Source organism: Malania oleifera, chromosome 1, assembly GCF_029873635.1.
Source record: "Malania oleifera isolate guangnan ecotype guangnan chromosome 1, ASM2987363v1, whole genome shotgun sequence".
Taxonomy (NCBI): domain Eukaryota; kingdom Viridiplantae; phylum Streptophyta; class Magnoliopsida; order Santalales; family Ximeniaceae; genus Malania; species Malania oleifera.
In genome coordinates, this window is record NC_080417.1 from 72117576 (window position 1) to 72135640 (window position 18065).

Here is an 18065-nt window from a genome sequence, read left to right on the forward strand (position 1 = left end):
AAATTACTACTCTCCTACTTTGAAAAATATAGTCAAGAAAGTAAGTAGATTGCCCCCAAGGCGTGGTTCAGGTGGTAAGGTTGAATTCTGGGAGTGCCTCTCACGAGATTAACAATGCGCCTCCCGAGTTTGATTCTTTTCCTGAACTCCTGAATTTACTTCCTCATGGTGTTGTGATGCCACTTCATGAGGTGTGGGATTAGTCATAGACCGTAAAACGGACATGGACCCCCAAGACGTCACCTAAAAAACAAAAGGGAGAAAGGAAGTAGACTGTAAAATGAGTATTCCATTCCATAGCGATAAAAAGACCCTCACGCTTTGCCAACTGCTTTTCGAAATGTTTCTGACGCATTTATCTCACTTCTTGGTCGTAACGTGCGCGCACACACTGCAGTTACCTTCTGGTGAGAAAATGCACCATTCTGCTCTTTTCCGTCCCTCCCCATCTCTACTCTCACATCTTCACTGCGCTCGACACGCCAGGTTCATCTCTCTCTCTCTCTCTCTTATTCAGCTGGGAAATTTTTATCTTCGTTTTCTGAAACTCTTACGGTTGTTTTTGTTGTTGTGAGTCATATCTGGAGTCCGCCTCTGTCTTGATTTCAGCTTGGCAATTCTTCAAACAGATCCGCTCTTTCTGTTATTCTTCGCTGTTTTCTTTGTCTCTCTCAGAACTGTTTTTTCTTTCTTTGTTTTGGGTCTGTTATATACCAACTTTTCTCCCGACATATGCAGGGATAACTGTACTGAAAATTTCGCCATTGAGGGTCGGAATTTGAATTACTCCATCACGACCAGGCAGGGGAAACCTTTGCCGATTCTAAAGGACTGTTCGCTTCGAATTCCTTCGAGGCAACTGTGGATGCTTCTCGGACCAAATGGGTGTGGAAAATCTACCCTTTTGAAGGTGTTTTCGTTTTCGTTATATTGTTATCCTTGTTATTCTTGCTTTCATAGTATTGGGTATTCGTGTATCTGTATTCCGGCATTGGTTATGATCATGAAAAACGCCCAACATCGTGATTTGACCGATCAAATTTTAATTTTTCCATCGAAAAGGAAATAATTATGGTACATTATGCAGATTTTGGCTGGTCTCTTGAAGCCAACTGATGGAATTGTTCATGTAAAGAAACCGAAGAGTTTTGTTTTTCAAAACCCAGAGCATCAGGTTAGGATTATTTTTTTTTAAAGTAAAATCAATTGAGTTTGTTCCTTTGTAGCTGCATTATTTGGTTATTTCCTAAAGTTCTACCATTGAGTTTATCGAGAATTCAAGATGAAAATTTTTCAATCATAAGGCTAAGTTTCCAGAGAAGTTTTTGCATCTGAACATGAAGATGTTGAAGACGAAGCAAATTCATAGTTGAGGGTTATTTTCATGTATTAGAGCCTTTAATTTTAATTTTAATTTTTTGTTTCCTGAAAATGGAGAGAACTACATTTTGATGTTACCTGAAATGATTCAGGAACTTTTCTGGGACTTACATTTTTTTTTTGGAAAGTGAGAGTGTTTTTAACAATCATTTCAGTAGGCCTTACAATTTCAGGATACCATTGCCAAAACAACCATGGGATTTCAATTATTATCTGGTCACTGCTCTAAAGGATTGACACTTCAATGCCTGGACACTGACACTCATCCGACGCGGTCCCTACATGCATATGACACTGCCAGGAGTGCTAGACTTATTTTTATTCGTGGACATGTGTCGGATACGGAAAATCCGAAGTGTCTGACAATGTACATGACAAATTGGATATTATTATATAAAAGATAAAACAAGAATGCTGGAAACTCTCTCTTGTCCATGCAGCGAGAGATGATGTATATTTATTTTAGTAACTGTACAATTGTTGAGGATCTATTTACAGTTGTCTAATTGTCTATAGAAACGGATTTACGGGAAACTATAAACAAGGAAATGTATTAATGAGATATACATGGAAAGAAAATAATTTTGTTGCCATTGGGGACTCCTAAAATCAAGGTGCGGTTACACTTGATTTTCCGTGATTTGTTGCAGTATTTACTTCCGTAATATGACCCTTCAAGTTCGGTGAGGATGAATTCACGTTGAGCTTGTCTCGTAGGAAGGCAAATCTTGCTGACATGATTGGTTTAGTGAGACCATCATCGAGCTGGTCTTTACTTGAGATTAAGCGAACTTCCAGAGTTTTTTGTTGAACTTTTTCTAGGACAAAATGGCAGTCTATCTCCACGTGTCTAGTTTGCGCATGGAATACCGGATTTGTCGTGAGATATGTGGCACCAATGTTGTCACACCATAGGATTGGACATTGGGGTAAAACAATACCAATTTCACGCATCAAGGATTGTACCCAAAGTGACTCGGCTATGGCATGTGCAACTGCACAGTACTCGGCTTCAGTGCTTGAACGTGCCACAGTTGGTTGTTTCTTAAAGCTCCATGAGACTAAGTTGTCACCAAAATAAATGTAGAAACCCGAGGTGGACTTTCAATCATTTGGGCAACCCAACCAGTCGGCATTGGAGTAGATAGATAGCTGTGTCGACTTGCTTTGCCGAATAAGGAGTCCAAAATTGATTGAAAACTTTAGATACCGAAGGATCCTTTTGACTATTGTCTTGTGTTCTTCGGTGGGTTTGTGCATGAATTGGCAAACTTTATTAACTGCAAATGAGATTTCTGGCCGAGTCAGTGATAGATATTGTAACACCCCCACTACTCTTCGACAATTTGAAGGATCTGAGTAAGTGGCACCCGAGTATAATGATAAGAGGACATTGGAGATGAAACAGGTTTGGCATCCAGCATTTTTTTCCATTGGAGAAGATTGTAGATGTACTGGCTTTGCAAAAGGAGAAGTAGGTGCCAGAGGTCTTTTACGGGAAATTCTTGACTCAGATTTGTGATCAATTGTGAGATGGCCAATGAACTCGACCCAATGATCAGAATATTGTTGACATATACAAGGAGAAATAATGAATTTGACCCCTACCTACAAATGAAAAAAGAAGTTTCGGAGCATGAGTTCACAAAGCCGAGAGAGAGTAGATGTTCTTGTAGTCGATGGTACCAAGCTCGTGGAGCATATTTCGTTCCGTATAGGGCCTTGTGTAGTCGAAAAATATGATATGGGAAGCTGGGATGCACATAGCCAAGAGGTTATTGCATGTAAACCTCTTCAATCAAGTTGTCGTGAAGGAAGGCATTTTTTATATCAATTTGATGTATTGGCCACTAATTTGAGAGAGCATAGCTTAGCGTGATCCGAATGGTGGTGGGCTTTACCATGGGGCTGAACGTGTCATCGAAGTCAATTCCTTCTTGTTGGTGATACCCTTTGGCAACGAGTCTCGCCTTTCTCCGTTCGAGAGAGCCATCGGATTTGCGCTTGAATTTGAAAATCCACATGGAGTTGAGGACATTAAGACTAGGTTTGGCAGGAACTAAGGACCACGTTCCATTCATCATTAGCGCAGTGAATTCTTCATCCATTCATCAACTTGGTCACTAGTGTTCAAATGATTTTGATTAAGGTTCTTCCTAATTGGATTTGTTGCGTTTTGGTTGGTAGGCTCTTGCACTTAAATTGCTTATATTTTTTGGTTATCAGATTTTGGATGCAACTTTGGTAGCTAATGAGATGGATGGAGAGATAGGTGAGGGATTGTCTTGAAGTTAGATCTTGAAAAGCTTATGACTGTGTTGGTTGGAAGTTTCTTGATATGCTAGAGGGAAAGGGTTTTGACTTTTGGATTAAAGTTTCCTTTCTTCTCCTGTAATTTCTATCATTGCAAATGGGGAGTTTAACTCTTTGTTTAACACTTCTGGTAGTGTTGCTGTGGTAGGAAGGGTCATCCTGTATGTCCTTTCCCTTCACTCTATTTGCGGATCTGTTGAGCAGGTTTCTATGTTAGGAAGGGTCGTCCTGTATGTCCTTTCTCTTCACTCTATTTGTGGATCTGTTGAGCAGGATGATACCATGAAGACTAGAGGAGTTCATAGTTGTTCATTGAATGAGACAAAAGCTACCATTGTTGTCTCTATCTCTCACATAAGTTTGCAAATGATTCGGTTTTTTTTTCCTGTATGGGGGATATTGGTAGTTTATTTAATGTATTGACCATTTGATGGAGGACCACAAATGGAGAGATTTAGATGCTTATCTTGTAGCTATAGCTTTAAAAATTAATATTTTTATCTTAGTTTGGAAAATTTTGGTTATTTTGGATGTTTAGTTAATTTAGGGTTATTTTGTTTGTTTTAAGTATTTTAGGTTTATTTTGTACTTTTTTTGTTTAGTTATAATGTTAGGTGTATAACTTTGTGTTTTGCCTCAGACCGTTGTCATAATTGAAATCAGATTTTAAAACTGCCCTCTCCGTCACCTCCTCTTCTTTCTTCTCCTTCTTACCTTCTCCTCTTTCTTTTTTCTCCTATCTTGTTTCTGATTCTCTCTCCCTTCCTGTAACAGATTCTCTCCTCTCTCTTCTTTCCTCTTCCTCCCTTATTCTCTTTGTTTCTCTTTCAGAGTTCTCTCACTTTTATGTTTCCTACTTTCCCACTTCATTATTTTTATGCAGTATTCAAAAGGGTTCAGGTTAAGGATTGATTTGTCAGAGAGTGATTTTCTGGATTTAAAAGTGATTTTACTGTTCTTTTCCCAATATTATGCTTTGAGATAGGGTTTGGTATTATGGATTGACCTCCTACTTATTAGATGTCCCCCTTGGGCGTAATTGAACAACTTTTTGTTTGGGGATATGGTGGCTGAAGAGGTGTCGAAGATGTTTAGCTGGCAGAGGACTGCTTATTTTAGAGTAGGTGGTTGGGTTAAGATTGAGGCTTGTCTTCTTCTATTCCTTTGTTCTATTTGTCTGTATTTAGGATTCATGAGCAAGTAATTTGTATATTAAAGAAGTTGACGGGTTTGAGATATGGAGTGGCTGGTGGTAAGAGGTTTCATCTTGTTATTTGGAACTTGGAAGTTTTTCTATGAGCTTAAGTTGGGGGTTGGGGGTTGGGTTTTGGTAATGTAGTGGCTAGGAATTTGCCTTGAATGTAAAAAAAGTGGTTATGGCAGTTTCCACTAGAGCCTGGCTCCCTTAGGCAGGCATGATGTCGTTTGTAGCAAGTGCAAGCTTGATCTGAATAGGTGGGATGATGAGTTGGTTAGGCCATGCTAGTCCATTAGAAATTGGTTTCTCAGGTTTCTTACCCTTTGTTTCCCATTAGATGAGGTTGGTAATGGTTAGAGCATTTTTTTTTCAGGGGATCTTTGGGTTGGGGGTGCTATTTGAATCTTTGTTAGTTTTCTATTATCTGCAATGCTCGTATTATTGATTTCTCCCTTTCTTTTCACGGGAACTTGCCTTCTTGTAATTTTCATTGTGTTAGAAACCTGAATTAGAGTGAGACTCGGGATCTTATTTGCCATTAAATGTTAATCCTTTCATGTCCATCTGCAGTGGTAGAAGGTGTTGGGTTCTGGATTTTTCTGGGAATTTTTCTTGTAAATCATTTTTTCCCATTATTTGATCCATATTCCTATTCTTGTTCCTTTTCATTTGGGTTCTTTTATTTCAAAATCTAAGGTTCCCCCCTCCCCCAAATCAAAGATTTTACGTGGAAGACCACTCCATGAAAGAATCAATACTGAGGTTTTTTTCTTTTAAATATTATATATATATATATATATATATATAGAAAAGCAAGCCAAATGAGGTGTTTTTTTTTTTTTTTTTCTCTCTTAATTCACATGCACTTTGTTATCAGAAGGAAAAGCAGTTTCCCAGTTATTCTAGCATTGTTCCTTTTTGCGTGAGCTCTAGAATAGATTGTTCACTGTTTTGGGGACCAACATGTTTTTCCTTCCTCATTTGTGTCTGTTTTCTTTCTTTTAGGGATTTTAGTGAAGGGAAGGAGCCTCTATAAAGAGGTACCATATGTGATTTGGTGCATTTGTTAACTATCTAGGGCTCTGCTAATTTTTTTTTTTCTTTTATGGTGTAGGGTGGCACTCTTGGTGTCATTTTAGTGCTGGCTGCCTTTTCTCATGGAGCATAGTAACAGTGGTTGTTAGCTTTGGTGTATTCCCAAAAGGGGGGCTGAATTAGGTATTGAAAAATTTATCTCTTAAGTCTAATTAACCAGCAGCAGTATTACACGAACCTAAGGTCTTTCTATATAATCATAAACCCAATCAACACATGTACAACATATAATGAATTAAATGTAAAACATGCATGTGCTGAAAATGAAAGTGCGGAAAATAAATTGCGGAAATATAAAGTACACGCACGATATGTTATCGGGGTTCGGCCAATAGTGCCTACGTCCCCGCCTTGGCACACCCGCACAAGGATTACACTATAAGCTCACTTAATGGGTGGAGCGGAACCGTTTACAATCAAGCCAATTAAAGGGGCTGACCTACACCTTACCAGGATAGTGCACATAGATTTTCTAACCGGGTTTAAGCCAATCTTGGACTATTCCACAGGGCTAGTCTCTCTCTTCAGGCCCACGCCTGGAATAAAACAGATGTACAATTTTACGTACAAACAAACACTTCTTACATAAGCAAATATGTACCAATACGCACAATATAATCAATGCACCTCAAGTATGTATGAACTATAAGCTTGGTGATCTATGTGTGCAATCAACACTTAATAAGATGTATAATCTCAAATGTGCACAGAGTGATCTAACAAGCTAATCTTTGAAAGCAAAGTATATCAAATCTCAATATTAAATTAGTATTTCAAAGATGCTAGCAATAATATTCAAACGAACTCAAAAATATTTTCTCAAATGTATCTAGCACAAGAGCTGTTTGAAATCTAGTTTTTATAAAATATTTTTGCACACAAAAGTATAAGCTCAAATGAGTATTGCAATGATAATGCAAACTCACTTAGCTATATGATTTTTTCCAACCAAAGATTTATCAAATGAAATCAGAAGAAAAATCTAACTCAACCCTCAATATGAAAATCAAATGTGTAATATACAAGCGAGGGTTTCTAGCCCAATATAACAAACAATAAACACTCACAAGACTATATTTCTCAAAGGAATGGAAGTATTATGAGTGTATGGGGTTGGAATGAACAAATAGGGTTTAGGAAATTTGAGAGAGTTTTTGGCTAATCCTATTTGCTAATCATCATTAATTTTTGCAAATGAGCCCCTATATATAGAGAATGGGTAAATTATGACCGTTGGGGACATATAGGGTATGATTAGATTTGTTTTAAAACGAATTAATAAAATTAACTCAATTTACTTAATTTTAACCCCGGTAAAAAATAAGCAACCCGAGAGGTTTCGGGTGGCTGAACCTTAGTTCGGTCGCCCGAATAGACTCAACTCAAAAAGTTGTTTTTAAACGTTCGGCAGCCTGAGTCTAGGTTCAGTTGGTTGAACCAAGGCGATTTACACACTGTCCGCACTTCGGTCACCTGGTCTAAGATTCGGTTAACCGAACTTTAGTGTTTGGACGCCCGAGGCCATTTAGAATGCAAAGGTTCGGTCGCCCGGGTTGGTGAAAAGCACTTTGACACTAGTTCGGTCGCCTGGAGACGATACGCTCTTTTCTGGTTTTGTCGCCCGAAACTAGGTCAATCCGCTGACTTTCCAACAGTTCAGGCGCCTGAGGTGTTTTGAACACCTGGGGTTCGGTCGCCCAACCTCTCACAATTATGCCTATTATGTTCAATTTCATTTCAAGTTGATCCCTTGATTGTGAATAGGAATGGGGACTTGTTTGTGCATTTGTTTAGGGACCTAAGGTCTTTCTATTCTACCGGAAAAATCCGGCATCAGTCGACCTTCCCTAAGGTCTCTCTAAGGTCTTGAGCTTATAGTCCTACATGCATGATATGCAGATTATTGCTGACCTTGGATGATTATTATTACAGATCCAACGAAATGAAATATAAATTACAACAATTAAAAACATTTCGAGTCTTCATTTTTCTCAAGTTGTCATGTGCCATCAATATGATCTTTCTAATATGGTCCTGCACACAAACTTGGCAAACGTTAAATACCAGAGTATTTGTTATAATCAAAACAGTATATGACCCATGGGGTCAACAGTGGTTGATCTTAGTTCCCTTGCTCTGTAGTCTTTCAAGTCTCATCTTCCTAATAGGTGGTGCCTCCCCACTTTGCAACTTCTGAAAGTTATCGTCAACATTGCTGCATCTCTTGCTGGTTTGGTTGTGGCATGTTTGGCCTTTGTCCAGGTTGGAAAGATGTTGGGTGCTTGAACTGAACTTTTACCTTTGGCAGATTCTTTGGAAGGGTAAACAGTTGCTGCTATTGATGGCTTATTTTGAAGGATGGAGCAAATGCTTCTCTTAAGTAAATAGTTAACAGGTATAAAGCTCTTTGAGACTCCTCAAAGTCAACCTCCCCTCTGACTCCACCCATACCCTGCCCCTTCCCCTTTCTCCAACTCCCCCAGGAGCGAGGAGGATTATGGCCTTTCTGATTGATACTGAAACGAGCTGCAAAGATTCTCACTTGTCATGTTTCTCCTATGTCCCCGAGTCCATTAGTGCCGTTGCTTAAGAGTTGGGCCAATGGGCTAAGAGGCTCTTTTTTTTGTAGGGAGAATATGAGGTTCCACTTCCTCATTCTGCATTTCTCAATTGTATTGTCTTTTTTTTTTTTTCATTTTATGTTATTGTTGTTTTTTTGAAGGAGAACTTAGGCGTAATGGTAAGGTTGTTGTTGTGTGACTTGGAGGTACGGGTTCGAGGTGTGAAAACAGCCCCTTGCAAAAATGCAAGGTAAGGCTGCGTACTATAGACTGATTGTGGTCCACCCCTTCCCTAGACCCCGCATAGGCGGGAGCTTTATGCACCGGGCTGCCCTTTTTTGTTATTGTTGGTTTTTTCCCATTTCTGTTTTTTGTCATGCCGCTAGTGTTGTGCTCAGCTAAAGGTAAAAGAAGAAAAAAGAAGGCACACTATGCTTAATATTCTATAAAGTTTGTGAGCACATGTTTCTCTCTTTTTATTGTGGGTATTGCAACATGAGCATTTTAGAATTTGGGATAGCATGAGACTAATTTTTTCTTGATAAATTTAGGAGCCCGTTTGGAGCTTTATATACTTGCTATCCCAAGTCTTTGCTTTGTAACATACAAATAACATCTTATTTCTTTGTTTTTTCACCAATTCTATTTTTCGCCCACCATCCACTTCACCATCAGTTGCATGCTGGCACAGGAATTGTGATTTCTGTGTGAAAGTGTAATGGATAGAGAAAGAATTCACTTCTCTTTCTCCTTAAGAACTGTTCATAAAGCATAAGCAGTTGGTATCTAGTTTAAGTGTTAGTTATAGGACATCAGTAGAGATCCATAATGAGTAATCAAGCTTAATTGGACTTGCCGAAGTTTTCTTCCTAAACTTGGTCTTGCCATCAGCTACCATCATTGTTCTTTTTGCTTAGATTGGCGTGGACAACAAGGTCGATGGTTCAAGGTTTGTGTGTGCGTTTGTGCATGAGAGAGAGAGAGAGAGAGAGAGAGAGAGAGAGAGTTGACTGTTTTCAATACCTAACTTTGCTGGGCCATATGGTTGGAGCTTATGCACCAGTTATCCCAATTCCCGAGTTCCCAAGTTTGTGCTTCATAAGATGCAAATAACATCTAATTTCATCCTTGTTTGCAAGAAGACTAAGATTGTTCCTTGCTTTATAGGGACCTGTGTCTTCTTGTCTTGAAGAGGAATAATGCTTCTTTAAAGGTACCTATTCTACGTGTAAATTTCTGTGCTCTTGGTGCCATAATTTCAATTGTGGTAGGGAAGTGACGAATCCATTTCGTTTCTGCTTTGGGAGAAATTAATGAAATTTCAAGGTAACAAATGAATTGAATCTGTTATCCACAGACCAAAATGCATATTACCGTAGTTGATACTGATGGCTGTTCTCCATAGCTGAGGTTGGGTTTTGAAACAATTACACTTTTTTGGTTGTATAGACGGTGTGCCTTCAGCATGTGCCCTGCTTATGGTAACCCGGTGGGGGGCGGGGGGTGGGGTGCGGGGGGGCGTCAATAATTTGCCAAAATTGCCATGTGTTGGTTAATACACGGACAAATATAATTGTGGAGTCATTTCTAATTGGATTGCATGCTATGCTTCCATACCGATACTTTTATGCTGTGATTGATTGGATACACTACAGATGTTCCTTTCAAGATGAAACTAAAACCTATTTATGCTTCAGTTTTTGACATTTGAAAAATGTTAATTGGGGGTGTGTGTCAGTTTGGGTAACATGGAATGCTGGAATGTGTACCTTGTTTATGCAACAAGAAGAGAGTTAGTTGCATGCTGGATTTTGTAGAATGCCACATCTCTAATGTTGTGCAGGTAGTGTTACCTACAGTGGAGGCTGATGTTGCATTTGGCCTCGGTAAGTTCAACCTGACCTATGGTGAAGTAAGGTCCAGAGTGCTAAAAGTGGTAGACGATGTGGACATGTCTAATTACCTGCAAGTAGGTTATAGCCTCCTGATGCTGTCTGATGATTCAAGCATGCGCTTTGAACTTTATATGTACCTTACGGTTTCTCCCATCTGTTGCACTTGTCAGAGGCCAGTTCAAACTCTTAGTGGTGGTCAAAAGCAGAGGATTGCCATTGCTGGTGCTTTAGCCGAAGCATGTAGAGTATTGTTGCTGGATGAACTCACAACATTTCTGGATGAAAATGACCAGGTATTTTAATTATGAGAGTGACCACTTTTTCCTAATTTTGACAATTCCATATTTACCGCTGTCATGTGCGGTGAATCTGAGCTTGTCTCAATATCTTGTAGATTCTTAAGCATAGATAGATCTGGGCTTCTAAATATAGTAGTTTATTTTTGTGTTTGGTTGGGCTTTATTCCATATTCTAATGAAAAATACTTAATAATTGTTTCGACTTTGGGGTAAGTTTATTATAAATGCCTTTTATAGTATACTGGAAAAGTAAATTACTGTCTTGGAAAACTAATAATAGGTTTCAGAAAATCAATATCCCACTTTAGAAAGAGAACCCTGGGGCTAGTATGCCGACTTCTGTGGTTCCTTTTGCTGATTAAGTTGACTTGTCATTCTTATATTTTTTAGGTTGGTGTGCTAAAAGCTGTTAGAAAGTCTCTAGATAGTTCTGAAGAGGTTACTGTTCTCTGGGTGACCCATCGTTTGGAAGAACTTGAATATGCAGATGGTGCAGTCTACATGGAAGACGGGAAAGTTGTGATGCAGGGTGATGCAGTTAGAATAAGGCATTTAATTCAAGACAGGCAAGCCTCTTATATCAACCAAATTAATTCATGAAGAGTTTTTTCTTGAGTATTAATTAAAGACGCTTACATATATATGATTCTTAATATCCCCATCTTTATACTATTTTTTGTGCAAGGACATCTATAAAATATACTATACACACTCTAAAGCTTTATTTGATTTGTGAAATTAAATGGAATAAAATGAAAACTAGTAACCAAACTAAGTGATAAATTTAGGGCCTATTTGGTATCGTTGTTGATTTCAATTTTTTGTTTCTATTTCTCTAATTATGAAAATACGTTTGTTTATGTTGTTAGCTATTTGTTTTTATGGCCGGTTAGCTATTTGCCAAAAAACTAATAATCAAATTATGATTTTCAATTGTTTTGGTAACCTATTGTTAGAAATTTCAATAACTAGAAATATATTTTTTTAGATTAAATTATTTATTTTATAAATTTTTAAATTGAAATCAATATTAAATGATTGTATGAATTTAAGTATAATTAAAAGAAAAATATACATAAATTTCAAAAACTAATAATAAAGTTAATTGTAGAATACTTTTGCTATTTTTTAATTATCATGTCTAATAAAATTTTTATTGTGTAGTAAATTTTGAAAATAGAACAATCAAGTAAAATAATTATAAAAAATTTAATTTTTATTATTCTTTTTTTTAATGTGTATTATTTGCAACTTTTATTATTTTAATTATATTTTTATAATATTATTTGATTTAAAGATGAAAATTAGTATTTTTAAATTAAGTTTTAATTTGTGTTAGTTTAATAAAAGTTGATCAAACAAGTTTCTAGTTTTTAGTTTCTATTTTTAATTTTTAATTTTCGTTTCTCTTATTTTTGACAATAATATCAAACGCATTCTTTAGCTGTCTTTTGTGGAAGATTGGCCAGCCAGAGACTCTCAGCAAACCCATGATTTATTTTTAGTTAAAGTCTACAGTGGAAAATCAATATATGTGTACACAGGTACAACTGACAAGTAAGAATTCATTTTGGTATGGTTATCAGAACTTGTCTCCATTGCTGCTAGCTTTTTCATTAATTCTTTTGGAATTCTCACAATTGATTTGAGTATTTTGCTTGGGCACTATTGTTACTGCTGCTATATTTTTTAAGTAATTTAAAACAAATATATTTTGTACATGGTCTTCATTTTTTTTTTTTTTTTTTGTAGTTGACAACAAAACATCCTCTTTCTTTTAAGTTCGTTTACACAAATTCAAGTTGTGAGGACGACACACGGTACATGTGTGTTCACGTGCCTAAATTTTTGCTTTTTTGGAAAAACAAAATTAAATATATGGAAAAAAAAAAAATTGGGGCTAATGGACATTATGAGAATCAATAAGTACTATTAAAGGATTCATTACATGTTCCAGTTGGACCTATCAAAATCAAAATTTTAAATTATTTTATTTAATTAGTTATTTATTTATGATGTCTAAGACTGATACCTTGTGATATTGAGAATAGTATTTAAAAAATAAGGAAAAAATTTAGTAAAATCTGCCATTGTTTTCTTGATGCTAAAGATATTTTTATATAGATATTCCTAAATGACAATATAAATAGCGAAGTATGCTTGTTTTTAGAATTTGTTAATGTAAAAGAAAAAAACACACACATTTATATTGTTTACCATAACAATGATGTTATCTTCTTCTTCTTTGAATCTCATAGTTAATATATCTTCCTAGTTATGAAATGTATAAAGATTTATTTTAACCAAGAAAACTTAGTGGCATGATTTTATTTTCACTAAGAAAACTTAATAGCATGATTATGAGCATAGAACGCAGTAATGTATTACTCATAGAATTACGTAGGCATACAACTAAATTGAAGTCATCTAGTTAACTATTAAACTTTTCATGTATTCAAAAATTTGATTAGTTTTTGTTTGGGGGAGTGCTTTTGAGATGGGAGGAGAGTTTTGTTGCATACAAGTAATGAATGTTTTACAGAAATCTTAGAGAGGAGAACTAGTTACCTCCCAAGGAGCTAAATGAAGATATCCTACTGGTTCAAGCAATTCCTTGAACTAGTAGGAATCCAAAGTGAGAGATTTACAAAGAGAAAGTGAGATGGCTTAATTACTTAAGTCTCAAAAGATCTCTCTTGAAGAATAATTGAGGGTATGGGAGATGCAAATATGTGTGAGGTGTCATCCTCTAATAAGAGAATGCCATGTTACATTTCAATCGATGAAAAATTATAGATTTTTTAGTGAATCAAGTCATGACACATGGTTAGTATTAGAGAACAATAAAAGAAGGCATGTATTACAAATGACACGAGGACACTTGAGTAGCTTAAAAAAAGGCTAAGGGGGTAGAGATTCTTTTTTAGCAAACCTTAATGTAAGCCCACCAAGTCAAGACTCTCTTGAACATCCCAAGACCTAGATTGATGGAGGCCTTTCCATGTGTCTTTAAGGCCAATCATGGCATGCATCACCAATCCCAAAACTCTCCTTTTGCTTTATTCTCAGTCTCTCTTTTGTTTTTCTCATCATTTGCTCTTTTCAATCTCACTTGATCTTCATACACTTGCTTAGAAGTCAATGGCACAAGAGTCACACTCCTCCCATCTTTTATAAAGGAATACCTATTCTTGAACCCATTACGAGTGACACGTCGATCATATTGTCACGGTCTGTCCAATAAGATGTGACTAGCATGCTTAGGGATCACACCACATATTTTATAAAGGCATGAACTTGTGATCACTCTCTTCATCATCGGTCTCAATAGTACCATCATCTCTCATAATCATTGCTCTTTTTTTGGGCATTGTGATGCAATATGTCCAGCTCCCAAAGACCTAAAACACTTGGTAATTCCGTTACCTACAAGGTTGAGAAGAAGTTGTACCTTTTTCATGGCTGCCCACTTTGTCTTTGTCTTTCTCCTTCTCTTCCTTGGATTTGGAAACAACCCTTTCTTCTTCTGATTTCCCCCAATTTGGTTTCCATGTGGAATGAGAAGCTGAAGTTGTTGTAGCATGCTTGTGAACCCTTGAGTTTGAGTTGCCTCTCCACTTTCATTGCCATATGCACCATGTCCTCTAACTCCACATAATGCTACAACTCCATTATGTTAGCAATTTCCTGATTCAACCCACATAAGAATCGTGCCATTGTAGCTTATCTATCTTCCTCACTATTTGATCGAATCATGACCATCTCCATCTCCTTGCGATAGTCCTCTACACTTTTGGTACATTAGGTAAGGCTTTGAAGACGTTGGTGTAAGTCTCAGTATTAGTGGTTTGATAGAAATCACTTCCTCATCACCAATTTGTGAAAGATACAAGTCATCATCAACAATTTTTGAAAGATACAAGCCATAGCCCCCCCCCCCCCCCACACACACATAGATATATATAAAATTTATAAAAAAAACATAATTCTCAACAAGTTCATTAATTATGTCATCCTTGAAGTCTTTACTTTGAATTTTTCAATTCATCATAAGAAAAGCATGGCAACATTTTATCACTCCCTATATCTTGGAGTTAGTTAACCTTTCAAACTAAATAAATTTCAACAAGTCATGAAATTCTAGACTAGTTGTAAAAAATCTTGTTCTAGGTTTCTTGTTATTTATAGACTTGTCATTCATTTCTATATCATCAATCAAAATTATGTTATACGAAAAAAGAAGACGCCTCGGCCTCCCAAACATGTAATTAAGATAATACCCATAAAAATTGATAGTTCTTAAATGTTGAAACATATGGAATCCAATAATTATATATTTTATAGAGGCATGGACTCATGATCACTCTCTTCATCATCTCTTATAATCATTGCTCTTTTATTTGGGCATTGTGATGCAATATGGCCAGTTCCCAAACACTTAAAACACTTGGTATTTCTAAACCTACATGGTTGAAAAGAAGTTGTACCTTTTTCATGGCTGCCCACTTTGTCTTTGTCTTTCTCCTTCTCTTCCTTGGATTTGGAAACAACCATTTCTTCTTTTGATTTCCTCCAATTCGGTTTCCATGTGGAATGAGAAGCTGAAGTTGTTGTAGCATGCCTGTTAACCCTTGAGTTTGAGTTGTCTCTCCACTTTCATTGTCATATGCACCATGTCCTCAACTCCACATAATGCTACAACTCCATTATGTTAGCAATTTCTCGATTCAACCCACATGAGAATCGTGTCATTGTAGTTTTTCTATCTTTCTCAATATTTGCTTGAATCATAACCATCTCCATCTCCTTGTGGTAGTCCTCCACACTTTTGGTACCTTGGGTAAGGCTTTGAAGACGTTGGTGTAAGTCTCAGTAGTAGTGGTTTGGTACAAATCGTTTCCTCATCACCGCATTCATTTCAGCCCACGTCTCAATAGGTCTTTCCATGTTTCTACTCCTACTAAGAAGAATTTGATCCCACCATACCAGTGCATAGTCAGTGAACTTCACAGTTACCAATTTCACCTTCCTTTTCTTCGGAATAATTATAACACTCAAAAATGAGCTCAACCTTTCTCTCCCATTCAAGGTATACATCCGGGTTATTTTTCCCTTGAAAAGGAGGGATTTTCATTCTGATGCTTCCGATGTTTCTATCGATGTTATCTCGACCCCTTGGCTCCCCATCGAGGTTGCCGCTCTTGCCTGGCACCTCGATAAGCAGATCTACCCATACCGTCATGTTCATCATCATTTGCTTCATTGCTACCTATATCATGTTCAAATTCAGAAATCGGAGGAGTATGTGGCCTTCGCCGCCTTTCATTGGATTGTAATTTTCTTAGTCCATCAATTGCAACGTCTTATCTATCCAATCTATCTTTGAACTCCCCAAAAACCATATTGAGTCTTTCAAACTGCTGTTGAATGGCTTACAAGGTGAAGAATGAGTCTTGTGGAGGGTTCTCATTCTCACTACCCTTATTGGAAGTTTCAGCACCAACCGCCTTACTACTCATGATTTCAAACCTACAAAAAAGATATTAGGGGAAAAAAATTTCTCACTCACTCCCTTATGTGTTTACTCTCAAACAATAACACTCAACACTCGTGTTTTGACACAAATTTTTTTTTGTTGGTTTTTTCCCTATGATACGCTCACACACTTGTGCTTTTTACCACTCAGGATTTCTCTTTTAGTTCTTTTAGACACAAAACAACGAAGGAAAGACAAAAAGAAGTCAAGAAAACAATAATGACACAAAGGAAATAAGAAGAAATTCAATGGAACAAAATAACCAACTCGACCAAGGATATATTCAAACACAATTCAGAATAATAAATTGAATAGATTTTAGAATGGACTAAGATAAAGTCAAAGGAGAATCCAAGTTAAGTGCAGCCACAAATTGCACAAACCTTCAAGTTGCTGCCTCCTCTTTTATTTTTATTTTTTGAATGCAAAAGACTGCCTTTTCTCCTCTTCTTCTTCTTTTTGGGTGCACTAATCGGCCTTCCTGTGTTTCTTGCAATTTCCAGTCACAAAAGATTCAATCTTAATGATGGATGATATTAAAGAAGAGATGGAAAATTTCGGAAACAAGAAAATAAGATAGGTAGATCGGATGAAAGAAGAATATGAAATAAGGATAAATGATTATAAGATAAAAGAATTTTTGAAAGCAAACAAGAAAAATAAGATAGATAGAACCTGATTTGAACCAAGACTTTGATACCAAATGATGCGAAACCCCAAGAATGAACGTTCGGAAACCCCAAATCAGATTTATCAAAACCCCAAACCCAAAATAAGAATCGACATGGTATTGGATCCTTGACCTATTGCTTGACATGAAGCAAAAACCAAGAATATCAAATTAATGGATGAACGCCACAAAGGTAGCACCTTTGATAAGTTCGTTGAAAGTTCAATGAAGAACTTGAAGAAAAATAAACCTCACTTCAAATTGTATTTAGCCAATGTCTATTTTTTCAATACAACAGAGAGTTGGCTACTTATAGAAAATAAAAGAAACCCATGACACCAGCCCAGCCAATAAAAATAGGCTATGAGATCAATCTAGCCAATAAAATAGTCCCACATAACCTTAAGTATGCCATGTCATTTAATGAAACATATGTAAGTCACATGTCATGCTTAATTGACACAACTGACCCACTGTTTAGCTCATACTTTAGTTAAAACAATAAAAATTTCCCAAAATAGCCCCTATTGGCTTAAGGTTCTAGCTGCACAAGTCTTTAGACAATTTACCATCTTAGGCTCTACAAGAAGGTCCTTTTTTTTAGTGTCCATGGCCCTCATTGACTCTTGCTCAAACAACTTCTCAATTAGTCCTTGCACAACCTTCTTGATCTTCTTGGCTCTAGCTCTTGTGATGGGTCTGCTTGGCATGTGCAGATCATCCTGTGCAATTGGAGCTTGTTGATTCATATCACTAACCCATTTAAAGCCCACAGACTGTTTAACAATTTCAGTGACTGGTGCGGCTAGTGTACTAAAATCTTTGACAAATCGCCGATAAAAACTAGTCAAACCATGAAAACTTCTTACCTCCGTGATTGACAAAGGTGTGGGCCATTCCTTGATAGCCTTCACCTTTTCTGCATCCACCGCTATTCCTTTTGTGCTAACAACATAGCAAAGAAATACAACTTTATCCAAGCAAAAGGAACATTTCTTTAAATTGGCAAATAATTTTTTCTTTTCTCAAGACATCAAGTACACAATGCAAATGATCATTCTGCTCATCTAAACTTTTTCTATACACCAAAATATCATCAAAATATACCACAAAAAATC

At 36.8% G+C, this 18065-nt stretch overlaps 1 protein-coding gene across 2 annotated transcripts; it reads left to right on the top strand.

The window, feature by feature from the left end:
- The first annotated feature begins 336 nt into the window (after positions 1-336).
- Positions 337-12416, top strand: LOC131163926 (ABC transporter I family member 10). Of its 2 annotated transcripts, XM_058120763.1 has the most exons (7): positions 337-486; positions 739-910; positions 1088-1174; positions 10391-10516; positions 10613-10735; positions 11132-11307; positions 12186-12416. In XM_058120763.1, exons 1-7 carry the CDS (start codon positions 341-343, stop codon positions 12244-12246), a joined length of 891 nt encoding a protein of 296 aa, XP_057976746.1. In that variant the 5' UTR covers positions 337-340; the 3' UTR covers positions 12247-12416. The 2 variants fall into 2 exon arrangements, with proteins under 2 accessions (XP_057976746.1, XP_057976756.1); XM_058120773.1 differs by lacking the exon at positions 10391-10516 and having other exon boundaries at positions 338-486; positions 12186-12410.
- The last annotated feature ends 5649 nt before the right edge of the window (positions 12417-18065 follow it).

Bases quoted from the DNA above. Each gene is read 5' to 3' on its own strand.
- LOC131163926 (XM_058120763.1), top strand. From the start codon at position 341: ATGTTTCTGACGCATTTATCTCACTTCTTGGTCGTAACGTGCGCGCAC. The intron at 911-1,087 runs GTGTTTTCGTTT...TACATTATGCAG, and splicing joins GAAAATCTACCCTTTTGAAG to ATTTTGGCTGGTCTCTTGAA. The intron at 10,517-10,612 runs GTAGGTTATAGC...TGCACTTGTCAG, and splicing joins ACATGTCTAATTACCTGCAA to AGGCCAGTTCAAACTCTTAG.